Source organism: Orycteropus afer, unplaced genomic scaffold (assembly GCF_000298275.1).
Source record: "Orycteropus afer afer isolate SDZICR_OR568_19922 unplaced genomic scaffold, OryAfe1.0 scaffold00020, whole genome shotgun sequence".
In the NCBI taxonomy this organism is placed as follows: domain Eukaryota; kingdom Metazoa; phylum Chordata; class Mammalia; order Tubulidentata; family Orycteropodidae; genus Orycteropus; species Orycteropus afer.
Genome location: NW_006921607.1, coordinates 4,738,698 through 4,761,462, shown reverse-complemented (window position 1 = coordinate 4,761,462; position 22,765 = coordinate 4,738,698). Strand labels below are relative to the sequence as shown.

At 42.0% G+C, this 22,765-nt stretch overlaps 1 protein-coding gene across 1 annotated transcript in view; it reads left to right on the top strand.

The window, feature by feature from the left end:
* PSMF1 (proteasome inhibitor subunit 1) overlaps positions 1–22,765 on the top strand; it is a 73,108-nt gene that overhangs the window by 29,932 nt on the left and 20,411 nt on the right. The window contains exon 4 of the mRNA XM_007934504.2: positions 4,746–4,931. Within this exon, the coding sequence (XP_007932695.1) occupies positions 4,746–4,931 (186 nt within the window). The remainder of the gene's footprint in view (positions 1–4,745; positions 4,932–22,765) is intronic.

Genomic DNA, 22,765 nt, shown 5'->3' with positions numbered 1-22,765 from the left:
TTCAATCTATATGCTGAGCAAATAATCTGAGAAGCTGGACTATATGAAGAAAAATGTGGCATCAGGATTGGAGGAAGTATCATTAACAACCTGTGATACGCTGACGACACACCTTTGCTTGCTGAAAGTGAGGATGATTTGAAGTACTTACTGATGAAGATGGAAGAATACAATCTGCAGTATGGATTACATCTCAATATAAAGAAAACAAAAATTCTCACAACTGGACCTATAAGCAGCATACAATCGACACCAGTGGAAGCAGCAGTCAGGGCATCAGACAACGTATAGCACTGAGCAAATTGGCTGCAGAGGACCTCTTTCAAGTGCAGAAGAGCAAAGATGTCTCCTTGAGGACTAAGGTGCACCTGGCACAAGCCATGGTATTTTCATTTGCCTCATATGCAGGTGAGAGCTGGACAATGAATAAGGAAGACTGAAGAAGAGTTGATGCTTTTGAGCTGTGGTGTTGGCAAAGAATGCTAAAAGTACCGTGGACTGCTAAAAGAACTAATAAATCTGTCTTGGAGGAAGTGCAGCCGGAATGCTCCTTGGAAGCGAGGATGGCCAGACTTTGTCTCATATACTTTGGTCATGTTGTCAGAAGGGACCATTCCCTGGAGAAGGATGTCATGCTTCGTAAGGTGGAGGGTCCGTGAAAGAGGGGAAGGCCTCAACGAGACAGAGTGACACAGTGGCAGCAGTGATGGGCTCAAGGATAGCAGGGATCATGGATCTGGCTCAATACCGGGCAGTGTTTCGTTCTGCTGTGCATGGGGTCGCTGTGAGTTGGAGATGACTCGACAGCACCTAACGACAACAACAAAATGTTCGTTGTTAGTGTATAGAAATGCAATTGACTTTTGTGTGTTGATCTTTTGTCCTGTCACCTTGCTGAACTCAACATTCTAGGGAGTTTTTTGTAGAATTCTTGGGAATTTCAAGGTAGACAGTCATGCTATCTGCAGATAGGGACAGTTTTATTCTTTCCTTTCTAATCTGTATGCTTGTTATCTACACCACCACCACCACTACCCCTGTCCCTGCGCTTTATTGCAGTGGCTGGAATTTCTAGTCTTAATGTTGAATGAGAGGGGTGTAAGAGAACATCCGTGCCTTATTCCTGACTTATTTCCCCCTGTTGTTGTTGTCATATGCCATCGAGTCAGACCCAACTCATAGCGACCCCTCCTTGGGTTTCCGAGGCATTATCACTATGGAAGTAGATTGCCCCATCTTCCTTCTGAGGAGTGGCTGGTGGTTTGAACTGCCAGCCTTCTGGTTAGCAGTCAAGTGCCTTACGCACTGCGCTACCAGAGCTCCCATTTCCCCCTAGGGGGAAGGAATTCTTTCATCGTTAAGTATATTTTAGCTGTAGGTTTTTCATAGATGCTTTTTATCAAGTTGATGAAGTTCCCTTCTATTCCTAGTTTGCTGAGAGTTTTTATTATGAATGGGTGTTGGATTTTATCAAATGCTTTTTCTTTGTCATTTGATAGGATCATGTGTGTGTGGGTTTTTTTTAGCTTACATATTTGGTGGATTACATTGATTTGTGAGTATTGGATCAGCCTTATACTTCGTCATGGTATCTAATTCTTTTGATACACTGTCAGATTTTATTAGAGGATTTTGGTGTCTGAAGTATGTAAAAGGTACTGGTGTGTAGTTTTTCTTGTACTGTCTGGTTTTGATATCAGGGTAATACTGGCCTCATAAAATGTATTGGGAAGTGTTCCCTCCTCTTCTAATTTCTGGAAGTGATTCTGTAAAATTGGTGTCAGTTTATTTTTAAATGTTTGTAGGATTCTCCCGTGAAGCCATCTGGCCAGGAGACTTCTTTTTTTGGGTGCTTAAATATGTATTCAGGAGCTCTGGTGGTGTAGTGGATAAAGTATTTGGCTGCTAACCAGAGGGTCAGCTATTCAAATTTGCCAGCTGCTCCATGGAGGGAAGATGGGGCAATCTACTTCCATCAGGATTTACAGCTGCGGAAACCCGGTAGGGTCACCATGAGTCAGAATCGACTCGATGGCTGTGCGTTTGGTTTTTATAAATATGTATTCAGTTACTTTAATGGGGCTATTCAGGTTATTGATTTCATTTTGGCTGAGTTGTGGTAATTTATGATGTTTGAAGAATTGATCTAAGTTGTTGAATTTATGAGTGTGAAGTTGTTTGTAGTGATCCCTTATTATAATCAGTCTTATTAAAAGCTGATTTTTTAAAAAACCTGGCTTTTTAGCCAAAAGATGGAAGCAACCTAGGGGTCCATCAACTGAAGAATGAATAACCAAACTATGGTACATACACACAATGGAATACTATGCAACTCTAAAGAATAATGTAGAATTGGCAAAATACCACATAACGTGGATGAACTTGGAGGACATTATGCTGAGTGAAATAATTAATGTGAAATAATTCAATCACAGAAGGACTTTGTTATTGTATTAGTCATTATTGCAAAAAGTCAAGGAAAAGTTTATATATGGAAGGAAATTTTCTTTGTTGGTTACCAGGGCTGGGAGGGGAGGGGAGGGAACACTGTTAGATAGGTAGAGACAGTATTGATTTGGGTGAAGAGAAGGGCAATGTACCAAATGTAAGTGATCAACATGGTGGCGTTGAGGAAGAGGAAGACATAAAGAGGTATATGGGAGGTACAGACAACAAAGATGAACCCTTTTGCACATAGAGTACTGCATTTTCAGTGAAGGCAAACAGGTATATGGGTGGACAAGCTGAACTATTACATATGTCTTTGCAGGGGGAAGTGTGCCCAAGACCATGTATAGGGTTGGCAGACAGTGTTTCTACAAGTGTATTGGTGGTGTTATATAAGAATTTCCAGGTATATAGTAGAGCCAACAAAGGTCAAGATTGTAGTCACTTATTGGGCACAGCCAGCCACCCACAGGGAGTAAGTAGTTGGACCTGTGAGCTTGGGACCATAGTCACAGGGGACATCAAGCTCAGTTGGCGTAACATACTACCCAAAACATTGTTCCACTCCTACTTTGGTGGGTAGTGACTGGGATCTTAAAAGCTTGCAAGCAGCCATCTAAGTGCAACCATGGGTCTCTCTTTGTCCAGAGCAAAGAAGAATGAGGAAAACCAAAGATTTATGGAAACAATTAGTCCAAGTGACTGGTACACCATGCTATCCTCAGCCTGTACAACTATGAGACCAGAAGAACTAGATGGTACCTGGCTACCACTGTCAACCACTTGGAGGGGGATCTGTGTGGGAAATCCTGAATAGAGTGCAAAAACAATGTGGAACAAAACTCAAAAGCATTTGGGAAAGAAAAAAAAAAAACCAGGTTTTCTGGTCTGATAGAGCTGATGGAACCACTGAGACTATGGCCCCTAGCTGCCCTTCAGGTCTGGAATTGAACCCACACCCGTGGCTTCCAGCCAAACAAAAGATAGGCATATGAGATGAACATTTACACTAGGTAGATACACTCCTTGGAGAGAACAATCATGGGAGAATAGAAGGTCTGTGTATGTCAAGGGAGACAGCTCAGAGGGGAGGAGTGCATGAAGGGAAGAGGGAAAAAAACGAGAGAATTTAAAATTTAAAAAAAAAGAAAGAAAAACTCTGGTTTTTTGTTTGCTTAATTTTCTCTGTTTTCCTGTTTTGAACTTCCTTGATTTCCTCTGTCTTCATTAGTCCCTTACTTGTGCTTGCTTGGGGTTTAACCAGCTCCTCTTTTTCTGGGTACTTGATGTCAGTCAGTATTTGGATTGTTGAGCTCTTTCCTCTTTCTTGAAGGAAGCATTTAGTGCGTAGATTTCCCTTTCCGCCCTGCTTTAGCTGCAGCCACATATCTTAGTATGTTGTTTTCATTTTCATTCAATTCTATGTACTTTTAAAAAGTTGAGTTGAGACGTCCTCTTTGATTAATGGATTATTTAGAAGAGAGTTGTTTAATTTCTGGCTTTAGAGATCTCTGGTTGTATTTGTTACTGATTTTCTAATTTGATTCCACATGACCAGAGAACCATATATTCTTTGTTTTCCAAGTTTGTGCAGTTTTGTTTCATGGCCTAAGATATGGCTCATTTTGAACACCAGTTTATTTTATTTTTTATTTTTTTTATTTTTAGAAACCCTAGAGTCCTGCCCACTCCCTGTTACCTCAGCCTCTCAGGGCCTCAGCTAAAGCACCCATTGCTTTTCTCTCATGGGCAGAGAAATGAGGCTCTGGCAGGATGGGGTCGATGGGAAGGACAGCCACCCGAGGGCCCCTGAGTTAGCAACAGAACTGGGCCTTGAGCCCCCAGAGCCCTCCCTCCCTGGACCAGGAGCCTGGTTTGTCTGCCCAGGGAGCCTCTGCCTTCCTTGACCCTTCTCATGACACGTGATGAACACATAATGAGGCTGGGGGTGGGGTGGGCTGGGGCAGGATGGGGTGGGTACAGAGGATAACCAGTCCAGGCCCCTGCACCCTCAGCTCTTTCTAATGGGGTGGTGAGCGAGGAGGGGCAACTCAGATGCCTAAGACACTTAGGCGCAAACCTCGGAGACAACGCCGGGCTATTGCCCCCCTCACACAGGTCCGCCGGACGGCCCATTCCCACCCTTGCAAACAGGCCCGCCGGACGGCCCGTTTCCACCCTTGCAAACAGGCCAAACGCAATGCCAAGAACTGTCAGGGCAGCCAGCGGCGGCGGAATACTGTGCGTAAGGTTGCCAGCCAGCTGCAAACAGTTGACACCTCATCTGCTTCCCGCAGGACCTATAAGAACAGTGAGGAACTTCGGTCTCGAATTGTGTCTGGAATCATCACACCTATCCATGACTACTGGGACAAGGCCAGTGTGAGCAGTCCTCAACGGGAGTTCCCCCCTGCCACTGCCAGAGAGGTAGACCCGCTCCGGATTCCCCCACACCACCCCCACGCCAGCCGGCAGCCTCCCTGGTGAGTACAGAGCCCCCGCTGTGCCACTTGACACCATGTGTGAAAAGTAGTCAAAGAGTCTTGCTGTACGGAAGCGGAAAATGGAGGCAAGTGGAGCAGTGAGTCCTTGCACTGCTGCCAGTCACCCTAACTTCTTAGCATCTTATGGCTGCCTACCTCGTCCAGAGGCCGCCCAGGGCCTTGGAGTCTGCCCAGGTTCGGGACTGCTGGTGTCTGTGCAGCAGGCTAGGGTACCGCCCAGTGATTCATGGTTATTCATTCCCAAGGTCTGTGGCTGAGAGCTCTGGGTCAGGCTTTTTGGGAAAATGCAAAGATGCAAAAGTCTAGTGAAATCTGAGAAATAAAACCTGTGAAAGCCAGAATCTGTGTAAGACAGAGACCTGTCACAGAAGGAGAAATCAAATATTTTCCACTAAAGTGAGCGGTAAGACCGCACCCCATCAAAGGGGGAAACGTGGCGAGACCCAGAAAAACAGGGCAGTGCTGTGCAGCTCCAGCTGTCACAGTTTCACTGCACTTTCGTGGAGGGGTGCAGTTCCACTGTCTTGCCCATCTCACTGCAGTGCAGTCCCTTGACCTCTCTGACAACTTCAGAACTTTTCTGTAACAGCATGGTGTGAGTAAGTACCACTTCCAGCATCTTTGCGATTCAGACGGCAGCAGTTAGGACTGAAAACTTCTGCTCTAAAGGAAGAGACAAGGTGCAGGGGGCTTTTTCTATAGCTGACACAGTACTTAGCTCACAATGTGGTTGGTAGTCATGGTGGGGCTGGTGAGATGGAGATGAATGGAGGTTCATCAGAACAGTGCCTGGCACATAGTGAGCACTAAAGAAATGCTAGCTGCCATTGTTATCTTATTCTGGTTTGCAGTTAGATAGCTTTAATTAGTTAAATGAGAAATCAGTGTAATTATTACAGGTAATAATTGGTGAGTCTGTTTGGCAAAATATTCCAGAATATTGAGTCTCAGAGGGAGTGTGGAGCATATAGAAAGTGGTTGAAAAGGCTAGGACAGTTTGTCTAATCTAACCTTATTTTACAGAAGGGAACAGAGGTAAGATGACCTGCCTAAGGTCATCAGCCAAAATAAAGAGGCAGAGCCAGGGTTGGGGTCCAAGTGTCCTCGTTCCTAGCACCACAGTCTTTGTAGAATATGACGAGACTTAAGAACAAGCTCCACAGGAATCAAGTTGGGGGAGATTTTTAGACTTTAAGTGGCTAGTACTTCTCAGCTCTCATAGACCCACTGCCCCCATTTCAAAACAGATAGTCTGTGAGATCTCTTTTACTAGCTTGAAATGGAACTCACGGATCTAACTTTCCTAATGCATGACTTTGAAAGAAATTGGTATGCTCGGAGGGGAATCTATGCAGGAGATCCTGGAAAAAGTGGGAGAACAATATGAAATGAACTCAAAAATAATAAAAAAAAAAAAAAAAAAGGAGCAGGTTTGGTGGTCTGATAGTGCCTGGTGAAACCCTTGAGACTATGGCCCCTTGCTGTCCTTTATGTCTGGAATTGAACCCACTCCTGTGGCTTCTAGCCAAATAAAAGACAGGCATATGACCTGATCATTTACATTAGGTAGATATACTCCTTGGCGAGATCAGTCATGGGAGAATAGAAGGGCTGTGTGTGCACAGGGAGACAGCTCAGGGGGCAGGAATGCATGGGAGGAAGGGACACAGGGAAGAGTTAACTATGGGGAGGAAGTGAGAAGAGAGCTGTTGCATTGTGGGAAATTGCATTTTGCATTTGCATGAGACAAAGTATATGTGAACTTCTGTATGGAAGATGAATTTGCTTTGTAAACTTTCATACAAATCACAATAAAAAAAGGAAAAGAAAAAAAGAAAGAAATTGGTATGAAGTCCTAACTATAAAATAAATGAGAAATAGAGAAAGAGTAATATGTACTTAAATATGCAAATGCCTGGGTATGATTATACTGGAGGACATAGACATTTGGACCTATATGTGCAGTTATCTTAGGCATCAGACATTTGGACCTGTACATGGAGTTATCTTAGGTATGATAGTGACAAAAGCTGGCTGATACAGATGTGTTTTATCAGCAACTTAAACACCACAAAACTGTGTTGCTATAACTAACGTGATTTTTCTAAAATGGTATCCAGCTCTTAGGAATATTTTGGTGAACAAAATAGTAGACAGTGTTTCTTCAGTTACTCTGTAGTGTATTCCTGAAAATTTTCTTTCTATTAAAACAGTATAAAAAACTTAGTGTTCATCCATAAAATGGCCTTAAACCAAGCCAAACTCATTGCCATTGAATAGATTTTGACTCATAGCAACCCCCATTGGGTTTCCAAGGCTGTAAATCTTTATGAAAGCTTACTGCCTCATCTTTCTTGAGCAGAGTGGCTAGTGGGTTCAAACCATCAACCTTTTGTTTAGCAGTCGAATGTCTTAACCACTACACCATCAGAGCTCCTAACATGGCCTTAGACTCAGGTAATTTATGTAGGCACAGCTCTTTGATGAGTATGTAACAGGACATAAGGAAGTTGTGTGGTACACAGGTTGTTTCTTCATTATGTGGGACTCCTGTGAACTGCAGTGTTCAGCATCTCTGGTCTCTGCCTACTAAATGCCAGGAATCACCACTACCACTACCTCTACCACCACCACCACCGTGACAAGCAGGAATGTCACCAGGGCTTCCAGAATGCACCTAGAAGCACCACTCTAATTGGGAGTTACAGATCTAAAGCAGACAACTGTGAAGGTAAAAATCCTGACCTTGGAAGAACAAAGAATTAGAAAATCGCCAGGTTGCAACTTCTGCTGAGATAATGTCCATAGGCACAAATTGCAATGGTTGTGCTAAAGCGATTAGGTGAAAAGTTCATGGGAACTTTATAAATGGATGGATCAGGCCAATAATAACTCGGTCTTAACACTAAAAGTGGGACTGTTAGACATTAAGTGTCTCCTAAGGCATTTGACTGCTAACCAGAAGGCTGGTGGTTCAAACTTCCACTCCTCAGAAGGAAGACTGGGCAATCTACTTGTGAAGTGATTCTGCCTCAGAAACCCAAGGAGGGGTCGCTATGGGTCGAGAGCAACTCGATGGCAGTGAGTTTGGTTTGGTAATGTGATGCAGTAGTCTGCTCACAACAACTTGAATCTAGATCTGACTGACTCTAGACCTGCCTCCCAGCTTAAAGAATGAGTTAAACAGAGCCGTGAAGATACAATAGCCAAACTTGGAGCATGGAAAAGTTTACAGGACACGTTGACCTAGTTTGTTTCATCAAATAAATGGCATAGAGGTGAAAGGAGGGAAGGGACTGTTATAGATTCAAAGAGATTGAAGAGTCGTATCAGCTAAATACAATGCTGCATCTAGATTCAAGCAAATTAATTTTAAAAAAAAATTTTTGAGACATTTTAGGAAGTTTTGCAATGTCCAGATATATTGCTAATTTTGTTAGATGAAATAACTAAATTCTGGTTATTTTTCTTTTAAAGATGCCATTATCTATTAGAGATATATATGTTGAAATATTTAAGGGTGAAATGATAAGTCTAGACTTTTCTTTTACACAATTTCAGCCCCATAAAAATAGGGTTAGGAAAATGGGAGGAGTGGTGGAAATAAAAATGGTAGAATATTGACAGTTGTTGAAGCTGGGTGGAAGGGTATGTGAGGGTTCACGATTTTTTTTTTTTTTGTATATTGGAAAATTTCCTTAATAATGAGAGGTGGTTTATTTTATTATTATTATTTTTTAATCAATGCCATTCTTTCACAAGCTTTCCCGAAGTACAGAAGAGGAGGGAACACATTCCCAGCTCATTCTGTGAGGGCAGTATCACCCTGACACTCAAACCAAAAGCATAACAAGAAAACTACAGACCGGGCTTCCCGTAGGAGTTTGTTGTTGATCTTGTTGTTGTTGTTATGTGCTGTCGAGTCGGATCCGACTCATAGCGACCCCTCCTTGGGTTTCCAAGGCAGTATCACCATAGAAGTACATTGCCCCATCTTCCTTTCGAGGAGTGGCTGGTGGGTTTGAACCGCCAGCCTTCTGGTTAGCAGTCAAGTGCCTCAGCCACTATGCTATCAGAGCTCCCAGAAAACTGTATCTAGCAACATATAAAAAAAAGGTTATACACCATGGCCAAGTGAACTTTATCCTGGAAATTATTGATACAACATCTGAAAATCAATTAATGTAATCTACGCCGTATTAATAAAGGACAAAAACCACTTGATCGTCTTAGACAGAAAAAAAGCATAAGCATTTGACAAAATCAACACCGTTTCGTGATTTAAAAAAATAAAAATCAACAATAAAATAGAAAGGAACTTCTCATTAAAGCATTTGGCAAAAAAAAAACCCACAGCTCATATCATACTTAATGAAGAAAAACTGAATACTTTCCCTCTGGGATCAGGAACAAGACAAGGGTATGTATCCACTCTAGCTACTTCTATTCAAATTGTACTTCAGGCTGTAGCCCGGTCAGTCAATGAAGATGAAGAAATAAAAAGCATCCTGGTTGGAAATAAAAAACAGAACTATCTGTATTTGCAAATAACATGAGATTTTTGTGTATAGAAAATCCCAAGGAATACTAAAAAACACCTAGTAGAACTAATAAACGAGTTCAACAGTGTGGCAGGATACAAGATCAATAAACAGGTGTCAATTCTATTTCTATATACTAGTATAAGCAAGGGAGCTCTGGTAGCATAGTGGCTAAAGCACTTGATTGCTAACCAGAAGGCTGGCGGTTCAAACCCACCAGCCACTCCTCGGAAGGAAGGTTGGGCAATCCTACTTCCGTAGTGATACTGCCTTGGAAACCCAAGGAGGGGTCGCTATGAGTCAGGGCCGACTCAACGGCACATAACAACAACAACAACAACAGTATAAGCAACATGAAAATGAAATTAAGTAATTATATTTATAATACCCCCAAAAAACTACTTAGAAATAAATTTAACAAAAGAAGTACAATATTTATATACTGAACACTATAAAACATCATTGAAAGAAATTAAAGACTATCTGAATAAATGAAAGACATCCTATGTTCATGAGTTATAAGACTTACCATTGGCAGTATTCCTCAAATTGATGTAACCCCTGTCAAAATCCCAGCTGGGTTCTCTTTAGTTGACATTAATAAGCTGAGCCTAAAATTCATATGGAATTGCAGGGACAGACAATCTTGAGAAATATCAAAGTTGGAGGGCTCATACTTCCTGACTTCAAAACTTATTATAAAGCTTTAATAATCAAAACAGTATAGTGTTGGCATAAGAATAGATCGTTGGAATAGAATTGAGAGTCCAGAAATAAACTCATACTTTTATGGGTAATTGATTTTCAACAAGAGTGCCAAGACAGTTAAATAGAGAAACAGTAATCTTAGTAAATGGTGCTGGGACAACTGAATATCCACGCAAAAGAATTAAATTGGATTCCCTCCTTCACACTATACACAAAAATTAACTCAACATGGATCATAGACCTAAACAAAAGAGTAAACTGTAAAACGCTTAAGAGAAAACTTAAAAATAAATCTTTATTCCGTTTACTCACCTCGCTCCTCCTACTCCCGTCCCATGCTCCTCAAGCAACCTGTTCCTAATGCATATTTGCCTGCAGGGAGAGAGGCACTAATCAGCATGTCTATTCTGTCCATCTTATAATACTAGTTCTCATTATTGATGATTTTAAATCATTGTAAATGAACTGACACTTGGCTTGTGAAGGGGAGTCTGTGTGAACTTGCTGTTGTATGACTTGAGATCTGAGAGGCAGGTGCACACCTTAGTGTACGAGAATTCTGTTTTACCTTCCTCCCATTATAAAAGTGCTATGTGATCACTATTTCTCTTTTTTTTTTCAACTTTGTTTTTTTTTCCTAAAATCACTCGTAATTCTAAACATCCAAAACCAACTACTACTAACTGGATGTTGCCTTCTAATCTATTTTCCGTGCATATGGCAATAACATGCAGCAGCTACTCCATATCCTTTTTATAAGAATGCAGTACAGATTTGCAATCCCAAGTGACAAAATTCCTAATCCGCAGTGCAAGAAAGGGTCTGACTGCTTTGTCCATTAAAAAGAAAACAAAAGAAACAACCAAACCTGTTGCCACTGAGTTGACTCCAACTTAGCATTAGAGAAATGCAGGTGAAAACCACATTGAGAGAACCTTCATTTGTGCACACATTGATGTACAAGTTTTGTACATGAATGTTTGTAGCAACATTATTCATAATAGCCAAAAAGTAGGAACCACCTAAATGTCCACCAACTGATGAAAGGATAAACCAAATGTAATATATGCATACAATGGAATATTACTTGGCAATAAAAAAGAATAACATACTGATACATGCTGTAATGATGAATCTTGAAAACATTATGCAAAGTGAAAGAAGTCGGTCCCAAAAGACCACATATGGTGTGTTTCTATTTGAATGAAGTGCCCAGATGAGGGAATCCATGGATAAAGTAGATTAGTGGTTGCCAAGGCCTAGGGTGTAGGATTCGGGGAGTAGTGATGGGGAGTGGCTGCTAATGGGTACGGGGTGTCTTTTTGGGATGATGAAAATATTCCAAAATTAGATTGTAGTGATGATTGCACAGCTCTGTGAACATACTGAAAACATTTGTGCTGTACGTGTCGAAGCAGTGAATTTTATGGTATATGGACTATATTTCAAAATTATTTGAGAAAAAAAGTGGTTTTCTTGTTTTGTTTTGTTTTTGTTTTTTAAAAAGTCTTAGCCTTGTCTTAAGTGGGAAGCCACTGAAGGAGTCTGATGAGGGCAACATTTGGCTGAAGGGCCTGGTGGATTGGACAGGATGAGACAGCACGCTGAGCCTGGTCATTGCTCCATCCCACTCCTAGTGGGTAGGACTTGGTCTCCTCCTTTCCTCACCTCCTGTGCTGCCTCCCTTTCCCCCCGTGTCAGGGAGATCTGAGAGTCCTATATGGCAGTTAGGAGCCCAAGCCTTGAAGATGGAGCAGCAGCAAATCCTGGCTTTCCCGCTGTACCTGCGCCTCATTGAGCCCAGTTAGCCTCTTAGAGCCTCGGTGTCTTGATCTACACCTTGGGAATGATTACATTTGTCTCTAATTATTAATCCTAGACGTTTCCTAGGATTGAATGTGATGATGGTGGAAGTCATATGTTGAGCTCGTTGCTCAGAATATAGTAAATGTTGAATACATAGTAGACTTGGTGGATCCTATTCAGGTAGCAGGCAGAGGTGAGAATAAGATTGAAGGTGTAATGAGTGGAAAGTACCCTAAAAGAGAAAACCTTGTTTTATTTTTTTTTACATACATAGCATCATCCTCCCTCCCTGCCCCCCAAAAAAATGGATTTGACGCGGTGGAAGCCCTTAGGTGTGTCAATGAGAGGGTGTGTTGGAGCCCAGGCCCGGGCTCTTTATGGGTGTTGTTATCTCTATGACCGTCTTTGACACCATTTATCAAGGATCTGAGGAGCTGCCATTTCTTAGCCATCCATCACGTGTTGACTGCTGATCGAGCCAAGTGTCATTAATGGTTGCTCGTCTTCCAGACAGCCTACAAGAAGACCAAGTGGCATCACTGCTATTCAGAGGGAGGAGACAGAGGATTAGGGAGGTACTGTAACTTCCTAGGGTTTTCTGGCAGGGAGGGTGAGGCCTGGGGTCTCCCCTCCAAACCAAAAAACCAAACTCACTGCTATCAAGTCCATTCCAACTCTTAGTGACCGCTGTTGGTTTTCCAATACTATAAATCTTTATGGAAGCAGATTGCCCCATCTTTCTTCCGTGGAGCAGCTGGTGGATCCAAACCACCAGCCTTTTGGTTAGCAGCCAAAATGCCCTAGTCACTACACCACCAGAGCTCCTTGGGGTCTACCCTGTTGTTGTTGTTCTGTGCCCTCGAGTCGGACCCAACTCATAGCGACCCCTCCTTGAGTTTCCGAGGCAGTATCACTGTGGAAGTAGGTTGCCCCATCTTCCTTCTGAGGAGTGGCTGGTGGGTTTGAACCGCCAGCCTTCTGGTTAGCAGTCAAGTGCCTTAGGCGCTACACTCCCAAAGCTCCCGGGGTCTACCCTAGTGGGTCTGAATCAGAAGCTTGTGCTTTTCCCACTGCATCCTCCAGCTTTAGCTTGGTTATGTATAAATTCAGTATAGTATATAGACTGATTGTGAAGAAGTACCCACCCCTGTCTTTCCTCCATTGGTCTTTCTCAAGCAGGCCCTGTCTTCCAGGACTAGGACACTGAACTGGATGAGATATTTGGAAGAGGAGGCAGAATGTTTGGGCTTTATTGTCAACCACTAGAAAGTTGATAGCCTGTCAGATCTTCTCTCTATAGTCATCTTACCACCCTCCATCCCCACCTCCTGCTTACCCGCCTTGCCAGCCCCCTTCTTCTATTAGCACAGATGTCCGTAATGACACCGATTCCTCTATTATAGTCACCACCATGTTGCTCAGCAACCAGACACTCACACTTTCACGTATTTGTTTCTCCCTCAAATGCCCGATTTGGGGGTGTGGCTGCAGGGCAGGAAGGAGGAGAGCAGCTGGCCCATCTGGCTGCTGCAGGGTGTTAATTACCCATCACTGAGCAACAGTCACTGAACAGCCCTGTTGGATGCTGTGAGCAGGAAATAACAGCCTCTGCCTCCTCCAACAGGACAAAGTTCTCTGTCTCACCCCTCACCTCTCATACCCTCATTTTGCCTACCCCAATACCTTGAAACCTCCAAATGTAAACCACAATCTGGATATCTGTCCTAGTCCATAAACATATCTTCCCAGGTATGTAGTGAGGTGTGTCCAGAACTTGTCGGAGAATACTGAGTCTGCTGGTTTGGTGGTAGCTGCTTATAGGCTAGGAGTATAGGTGGAAAGGATGTTCACTTGCAGTGGAGAATTAGAGGTGGCAAGTAGTCTGTCCTCCTGAGATCTTTAGGGAAGAAGAACTGAGAACAGACCATCTGTAACGGAAGTTTTTTCATCTAAGCCTAATTTTGTTGATATTGTTGTTAGGTTTTAACTCGTTTCTCATTATTCCTTCAGTCCTCAGATAGTTAGGAGACTCTATGCCCTAAATCCTGTTACCTGTTTAGAAAAAGCAACTTGCCTTACTTTACCAGCTAGCTTCATTAAAGACAAATCTTTAGATCTGAAGCTCTCCTTTATGTCATTCTGAATTCATTTTTGGAGTTGTTGGGTGGCACCGATGGCTGAGCACTGGGCTAACTGAAAGGCTGGTGTTGAAACCCACCTAGAGGCCCTTAGGAAGACAGGCCTGGCGATCCGCACACGTGGAGCTGCTGTGAATCGGGATCAATCTGACAACTGACAACCACAGATTCCTTTTTAATCTTGATCAGTCGGTATCTTTATATATACTTTAAATGCTCATGGTATTCTGTGTTGTTCATTTTCTTTTAAAAAATTCATAATCCATTTGCTACAGGGCTAAACATGCCCTTTTGATTATCTGTACGATATTTATTTTGTATGCTATGGTTTGCCTAACCCCAGCAGGGTATTTCAAGCATTTTTAATTTTTAATTACAAACAGTATAACTGTTAACATCTGTACAAAAAATTGTTCTTTTACTTTCTTGAATTGTATTCCCTATGGCAGCAGATTACAAACTCTTTGGTCTTAGAAACCTTTAGTACTCTTTTTTTTTTCCCCATACAGCAGCTCACATACACTTTAACTCATAACATTGACTGCAATTTCCCACAGTGCAACAGCTCCCCTCCCACTTCCTCCCTATAGTTACCTCCTCCCGCATCCCTCCCTCCCATGCACCCCCACCCCCGAGCTGTCTCCCTGTGTACACAGCCCTTCTATTCTCCCATGACTGATCTCTCCAAGGCGTGTATCTACCTATTGTAAATGTTCAGCTCATATGCCTGTCTTTTGTTTGGCTAGAAGCCACAGGAGTAGGTTCAATTCCAGACCTGAAGGGCAGCTAGGGACCATAGTCTCAGGGGTTTCACTAGGCGCTATCAGAACAGCAAATCTGGTTCTTTTTTTTTTTTTTTATGATTTTGAGTTTTATTCCACATTGTTCTCCCTCTCTACCCAGGATCTCCTATATAGATCCCTCTCCAAATGGTTGACAGTGGTAGCTGGGCACCATCTAGTTCTTCTAGTCTCACAGTCATATAGGCTGTGAATCGTATGGTGTACCAGTCACTTGAACTAATTGTTTCCATGTGCCTTTGGTTTTCTTCATTCTTTTTTGCTCTGAATGAGGAGAGACCCATCACTGCATCTAGATAGCTGCTTGCAAGGTTTTAAGATTCTAGTCGCTACTCACCAAAGTAGGAGGTGGAACAGCGTTTTTGTGTAGTACATTATGTCAGTTGAACTTGATGTCCCCTGTGACCACGGTCCCAAGCCCACAGGTCAAACTACTCGGTCCCTCTGGGTAGCTGGCTGTGGCCAAGAAGTGACTACAACCTTGTCCCTTGTCAGCTCTACTATATTCTGGGAAATTCTTATAGAACATACAAATACGCTTGTAGAAACTTTGTCTGCCAACCCTATATGTGGTCATGGACACACTCCCCCCTGCATAGACATATCTGATCGTTCAGCCTGTCTACCCATCTGTCCACCCATATATCAATGTTTGCCATCACTGACAATGCAGTACTGTATGTACCAAGACAGAAACCTTTTGTGCTCTTAAAATATCATGGAGAACCCCAAAGAGCTTTGATTTGTTTGGGTTACAGTTATCAGTATTTAACATATTAGAAATTACACTTGAAATTTCATTTATTCATCACTAAAAATGTTTATGAAGTCTCTTCCTTATTAAAACAGCCCAGTAGCTGTTTTATGTAAGAGAAAACTGAGGCACAGAGAGGTTAAATAACTTGCCCAGAGCAAAACAGCTCATGTGAATTGAAGCAGGATTCAGCCATTACCATTTCTTCCTTTTGACACATGTATCAGCCATTGCCACAGAATAAACAGTCTTGGTGGCCTGTTTCCTGAACAAAGTCAAGGCTAGTGTGCCTGGAGCACAGTAAGCCAGTGGGGTAGAGGAACGGGAGATGACACTGGAAAGGCGAGCACAGGCCAGTTCATGGAGAGCTTTGGGGCAAGGTTAGGAGCAGTGGAGGCCACTGGGCTGTTTTAATAAGGAAGAGGCTTCATACTGTTTATACTGGGGTGCGGGGAACACCCGCTGACTTCTCGTCCAGAGTGGACTATAGAGGGACAGCAGTAGAAACAGGAAAACCGGGGAAGAGCCTGACACAGGCAGCCAGACAAGAAATAATGGTGACCTAGACCAGGCGGGTGGATGGGGCATATGTGAAGGTATACCTGACAGGACTTTATGATGGAGTAACCTAGTGAAGGAACAAATTCAAGGATGATGTAATAAGTTTTTAAGCCTAAGTAATTTCTGATTAGGAGCTACCATCACTAATGCTTCAATGAGCATAGTTCTCATACAGTTCTCAGAGCGTATCTCTAATATTTTCTTAGGATACATTCCAGAAATTACTACATTAGGGACTAAGGCTATTTTTTAAAGATTTTGATATATGCATATCATATGCCTAGTTACCCTCCTGAATAGTTGTGTTAGTTGGCATTCCCACTATATTTTAATGCCATTTCCCTATCCTTGCCAGTGTCATTTTTCTCTTAGATTGCTAACAAAAGTGTCATTCCCATAACATCTATAAGCTAACTGAACCTAAATTGTAAGTCAAGTAGACTGGGGAAACGGTGGCATGTGCATGTTAGGTTTTTATTGCTGCATAACAGATTATCACAAACTTAGTGGTCTAAGACTATACCCACTTATTAGCTCAGCATTCTATAGAATTAGAGAATTGTGGATGGACTTGGCTGGACTCCGCTCAGGGTACTGTAATACCAAAGTCAAAGTATCAGTAGGGCTATGTTCCTTTCTGGAGACTCTGAGGAAAAATTTGCCTCTAATCACGTTAAGGTTGTTGGCAGAATTTAGTTCCTCATAGTTGTAAGATGGAGGTGCCCATTTCTCACTGACTGTGGGCTGGGATCCTCTCTTACGGCTCCTTCAGACTGCCCGCATTCCTCCTCAAATAGCCTCCTCCATCTTCAGAGCCAGCAGTGGCGTGTCAAGTCCTTCTCACACTTTGAATCTCCCCATCTTGCCTTCTCTTCTGCTGCCACCAGACAAACTTCTCTGCTTTTAAGGGCTCACGCCATTAGTTCAGCCCACTCAGATAATCTCCCCCTTTTAAGATCAGCTGTGCTATATATAGCATAAAAGTAAAGAGTGTCACCCTTGAGTACTATGCGCTTTCTTAAAAAATTATGAGCTCAAAGGGACACTAATTACTCTAAAGTATAGATGGGAAGGTTGGAAGGCAGAGAGACCATTAATGGGAGTGAAACAGCTAGGACAGGAATAAGGAGAAGGTTGACAAAGGAAAATACAACCATTGTCACTGAACATCATGTGCAGAAATTGTTGAAAGGGAATGCGTTTTGTTGTGCATATTTTCACCAAAAATACAATAAAATATTTTTACCATTCAGGATGAAGGGGACGGCTTGTCTCAAGAGCATGGGTTAAACTTTGTTTTCTCTTCTGCCTCTCTCCCCCATTTGGCCCTGGACACACATGCAATCACAGGAAATACATGGTAGAAGCAGAGTAAATGAAGCTGAGCTTATTGGCAGAGGACAAAAAACAGGGAGCCCCAGGGAACTGGAAAGTGCTGAGGAGAGAGATCACAGAGAGAGAAAAACTCAGAAACCAACTTTAGAAAGTTTATAAACTCCTCACCTCACCCTCAAGCTGTACATAATTGGATCAGATCTTAAACAACTTACCAAACACATTGCAAGTGGAACTATGGGGTAGCCTGCCATCAAGGTACCAGACTGGCCACTGCATGCATGGGACAGGTCTGAGTAGCACTGCAAAAGCTTTGAAAACAGAACTGACATTGAAACGAAAATGTCAGTATTCCCCCAGAGCATCATAACATAACGTTCAGAAGTTTGGGGATACTGTCCAAAATGACCGAGCATTGAAGAACCAAGAAAATTTCAGCTCAAAAGACAGTCCACAGACACAAATGCCAAGTTGACGCAGGTGTTGGAGTTGTCTGACAAAGACTTTAAACAGCTATTAGCAAAATGCTCCAAGAAGTGAGAGCATTAGTCTTGAAACTAATGGAAAGATAAAAAACTTGCCAAAGAAATAAAAGCTATAAAAAAGAACCAAATGGGAATTTTAGAACTAAAATTACAACAGCCAAAATAAAAACCCCATTGGGTGAACTCACTAGCAGAATAGAGACTACAGAGGAAAGCCAGTTGTCAAGGACTGAATTATGTTCCTCAAAAAGATGTGTTGGGGTTCTAGCCCCTGAATGTGACCCTTTTGGGATATAGGGCTCTGCTTTTGTTAGGTTACTGGAGTAATACCAGAGTAGTAGGGTTTGTCCTAAACCTAATGACTTCTAAGTCGCGTCTTATGAAAAGGTCACATGCACAGAGACACACGCATGGGGAAGAAGAGGATGTAGGGTGATGGAGGCAGAGTCGCCTGTCAGCTCAGGAACACCAAGGATTGTCAGCAGTTCTCGACGCTGAAAGAAACAATAAAAAACCTTCCTCTATACCGGATGCCCTCATTTGGACTTTTAGGCTACCAAAACTGTGAGACAATAAACTTCTGTTCTTTACAGCCACCCACTTGTGGTAATGGCAGCACTTATAACTAAGGCATCAGTGAACTTCAAGACTGATCAATCAATAGACATTATCCTATCTGAACAATAGAAAAAAAAAAAAAGATTTAAAAGTCTCAGGGACCTGCTATAAAATGTCTAACACTAGAGCCATCTGAGACCTAGAGGGTAAAAAAAAGACTGCTGTACAGAAAAAATACTTATACAAATAATGGCTGAAAACTTTTCCTAAAATTGGCAAAAGGCATATACCATCAGATTCAAAAAGTTCAGGAAACTTCCAGTGGATAAACCCAAGAAGTCCATGCCCAGACACATCATCCCATAACCATACTGCTGAAAACTGAAGACAGAAAAATGTTGAAAGCAGCCAGAGAAAAACAGCACCTTGTTTATAGAGGAACAACAAGCATGGATTTCTCATCAGAAACAATGGAGGCTAGAAAGGAACAGAACAACATATACATATGTATATGAGCTCTGGTAGCATAGTGCCTAAGGCACTTGACTGCTAACCAAAAGGCTGGCAGTTGAAACCCACCAGCCACTCCTCGGAAGGAAGGTTGGGCAATCTACTTCCACAGTGAAACCGCCTCAGAAACCCAAGGGGGGGTCGCTATGAGTTGGGTCTGACTTGATGGCACATAACAACAACAACATATATATATATATGTATGTATATATGTGTGTGTGTGTGTGTGTGTGTGTGTATCTTCCCCCAAAAAAACCCCAAACCCACTGCCATCGAGTCGATTCCAACTCATAGCAACCCCCTTTGGGTTTCTGAGGTAGTAAATCTTTATGGAAGTAGATTGCCCAGCCTTCCTTTCATGGAGTGGCTGGTGGGTTTGAACTACCAGCCTTCTGGTTAGTAGTCACATGCCATAGGCACTGTGCCATCAGAGCTCCATATATTGTGTGTGTGTATTTTTTTTTAATTGAATTTTTGGCAAAAGTTTATACAGCAAGTTGGGTTCCCATTTGTTAGTTTCCGCACAACTTGTTTGATGATATTAGTTACCTTTATCAATGTGTCAGCATTCTCTTTGTGTTGTTTGTTCCCTTTCCAGTACTCGAATATCCCTGTCCCCTTCCTTACCTTCTTATCTTTGCTTTTGAGTAAGTAATTGTTGACCTTTCAGTCTCACACTTACAGGTTTTAAGTAGGGCACCCATCTTATGGGTAATATCCTTTATTATGTGTGCCACTCTGCTGTTAGGCTGAAAGGTGATCTCGGGATAGGCTCAGGTCTAGATTTAAGGAGTATCTCAGAGTAATAGGGAGTCCTCTATTCTTCTTTACTATCCCAGTTTGTCTGGCTTTTTTTTTCCCACTGAGAATTTGAGCTCTGTTCCATGTTTTTTCTCCCATTCTATCAGGGACCATCCATTGTGACCCCGGTCAGAATGATCTGTGGTAGTAGCCAGGCACCAGTTCTTCTGATCTCAAGGTAAATGAGGTCATGGCTCATATCGACTTGTTTCTTCTCTGCACTTTCAGTTACCTTTTTACTTTTTGTTCCTGGCAAGTAGAGACCCATAGTTGTGGTTAGTTGGCCACTCACAAGCTTTTAAGACCCAAGACAAAACTCTGCAGATACTAGGATACAGATCATGATTTTTGTAAATTATGTTAAGCGAATTGACTGAGTTGTCCCATGAGACTATGGTCCTAAGCCTTCAAACTCTGAAAACCAATGTTGGAAGGTATTTGATTATGTCTGAGGAATATCTGTATTTGTGTCTTCAGTGAATATATGCACACCCACGTATTTGTATTTATACAAGGAGACCTGGTGACACAATGGTTAAGCCCTCAGCTGCTAACGAAACATCAATGGTTCAAACTCACCAGCTGGTTCAAACCCACCAGCTGCTTCATGGGAGAAAGATGTGGCAGTGTCCTTCCATAAAGATTAACAGCCTTGGAAACCACATGGGGCAGTTCTGCTCTGTCCTACAGGTTGCTTAGTGTTGGAATCCACTCAACAGCAGTGGGTTATTAATTCTTTTATTTGTTCTTAACCTATGTACTTAAATGCCTGTTCCTACCCATATACCAGTTTGCCTATACCCATCCACATATGTTCAAATGCTCATTTTAATTTTGATTGTACTCTGCTTACTGCATCCACATGTAGTGCCACTTTTCCCATCATCAAAAATAATTAGTCTCCACTGTATAAAGGGGAGCTCTGGTGGCGTAGTGCCTAAGGCATTTGACTGCTAATCAGAAGTCCGGTAGTTCAAACCCACCAGCCACTCCTCAGAAGGAAGAGTGGGCAATCTACTTCCATAGCAATACTGCCTCGGAAACCCAAGGAGAGGTCTCTATGAGTCGGGACCAACTGGACAGCAGTGAACTTGGAGCTTGAGCACTGTATAAAGTGTACTTTCCTCACCTACCTGGTAACCACCATTGAACATTGGTCTCTCTATGTTTATCTATTCTTCTTATAAAAGAGGGATCATACAATATTTGTCTTTAGATGCTTGACTTATTTCATTTAGCATAATGCCCTCCCAGTCCATTCTTATTACAGTGTGTTTTGCAGACTTACTGTTCTGTATGGTTGTATAGTATTCTATTGTATGTGTATTACATACATACTTGTCCATTCATTGCTTGCTTGTCCATTCATCGAATGATGGACACTTCAGTTATTTCCATTTATCTGTTGTTATGAATAAAGCAGCAGTGAACGTAGGTGTGCATATGTCTTCATGTCATTATTTGTAGGTCCTTAGGATATTTGCCTGGGAGAGGGATTGCTGGATCATAGGGTCATTCTATTTCTAGTTTTTGAGAAAGTGCCATCCTGTTTTCTGTATTGATTGTACCATTTTATAGTCCAATCAGCAATGGGTAAGAGTTCCAATTGCTCCATATCCTCAGTAACATCTGTTGTTACCTGTTTTTTTTTTTTTTTATCAGTGCCGTTTTAGCTACGGTAAGATGGAATCTCATTGTAGTTTTGATTTGCATCTCTGCAGTGGCTAATGATCATATACATTTTTTCATATGTTTGTTGGCTGCTTGGATGTCCTCTTTAGTGAAGGTTCTGTGCATATCTTTTGGCCATTTTTTGGTTGGGTTGTCTTTTTTTTGTCAAGTTGTTTTCTATAGATTTTAGATGTAGACCCTTATCAGATAGATCATTTCTGAGGTTTTTTCCCAGTCTGTGTGTTCTGTATTTACTCAATAAAGTTTTTTGAAGAGCATAAGTCTTGAATTTTTCAGAGATCCTTTTTATCTATTTTGTCATCTTCTATTCATTCATTTATTGTTACAATGTTTGTTATCCTATTTTTTATAAAAGGTTAGATCCCACAGTTTTCTTCCTATGTTGTCTTCTAGGAATCTTAAGGTTTTAGGTTTAACGTTTAGGTCTTTGATCCATTTTGAGTTAGTTTTTGTGAATGGTGTGAGGTATGAGCCCTGTTTCGTTTTTCTGCAGGTGGATATTCCGTTTTGCCAGCTCCTTTTATTTAATAGACTGTTTCTGCCCTACTCAGTAGATTTTGGCCCTTTGTTGAAAATCAGTTGTCCATAGATGGCTAGGGAGCTCTGGTGGTGTAGTGCCCAAGGCATTTGAGTGCTAACCAGAAGGTTGATGGTTCAAACCCACCAGCCACTCCTTGGAAGGAAGATTGGGCAGTCTACTTCGTAGTGATAACCCCTCAGAAACCCAAGGAGGGGTCTCTGTGAGTCGGATCTGACTTGACAGCAGTGAATTTGGTATTTTGGTTTTATAGATGGCTAGGTTTAATTCTGAGTTCTCAGGTCAATTCTACTGGTCTGTTTCTGTCATTGAACTAATACCAAGTATTTTGATTTCAGTAGCTCTGTAGTATGTTTTGAAGGAGCTCTGGTAGCACAGTGCCTAAAGCATCTGACTGCTAAGCAGAAGACTGGTGGTTCAAACCCACAAGCCACTCTGCAGAAGCAAGACTGGGCATCTACCTCCATAAAGATTTATTGCCTTGGAAACCCAGTGGGGGTCACTATGAGTCGGAATTGACTCGACAGCATTGGGTTTTTTTGTTTTTTGTTTTTTTTTTTAATTGTGATTTGGGTGAAGATTTACA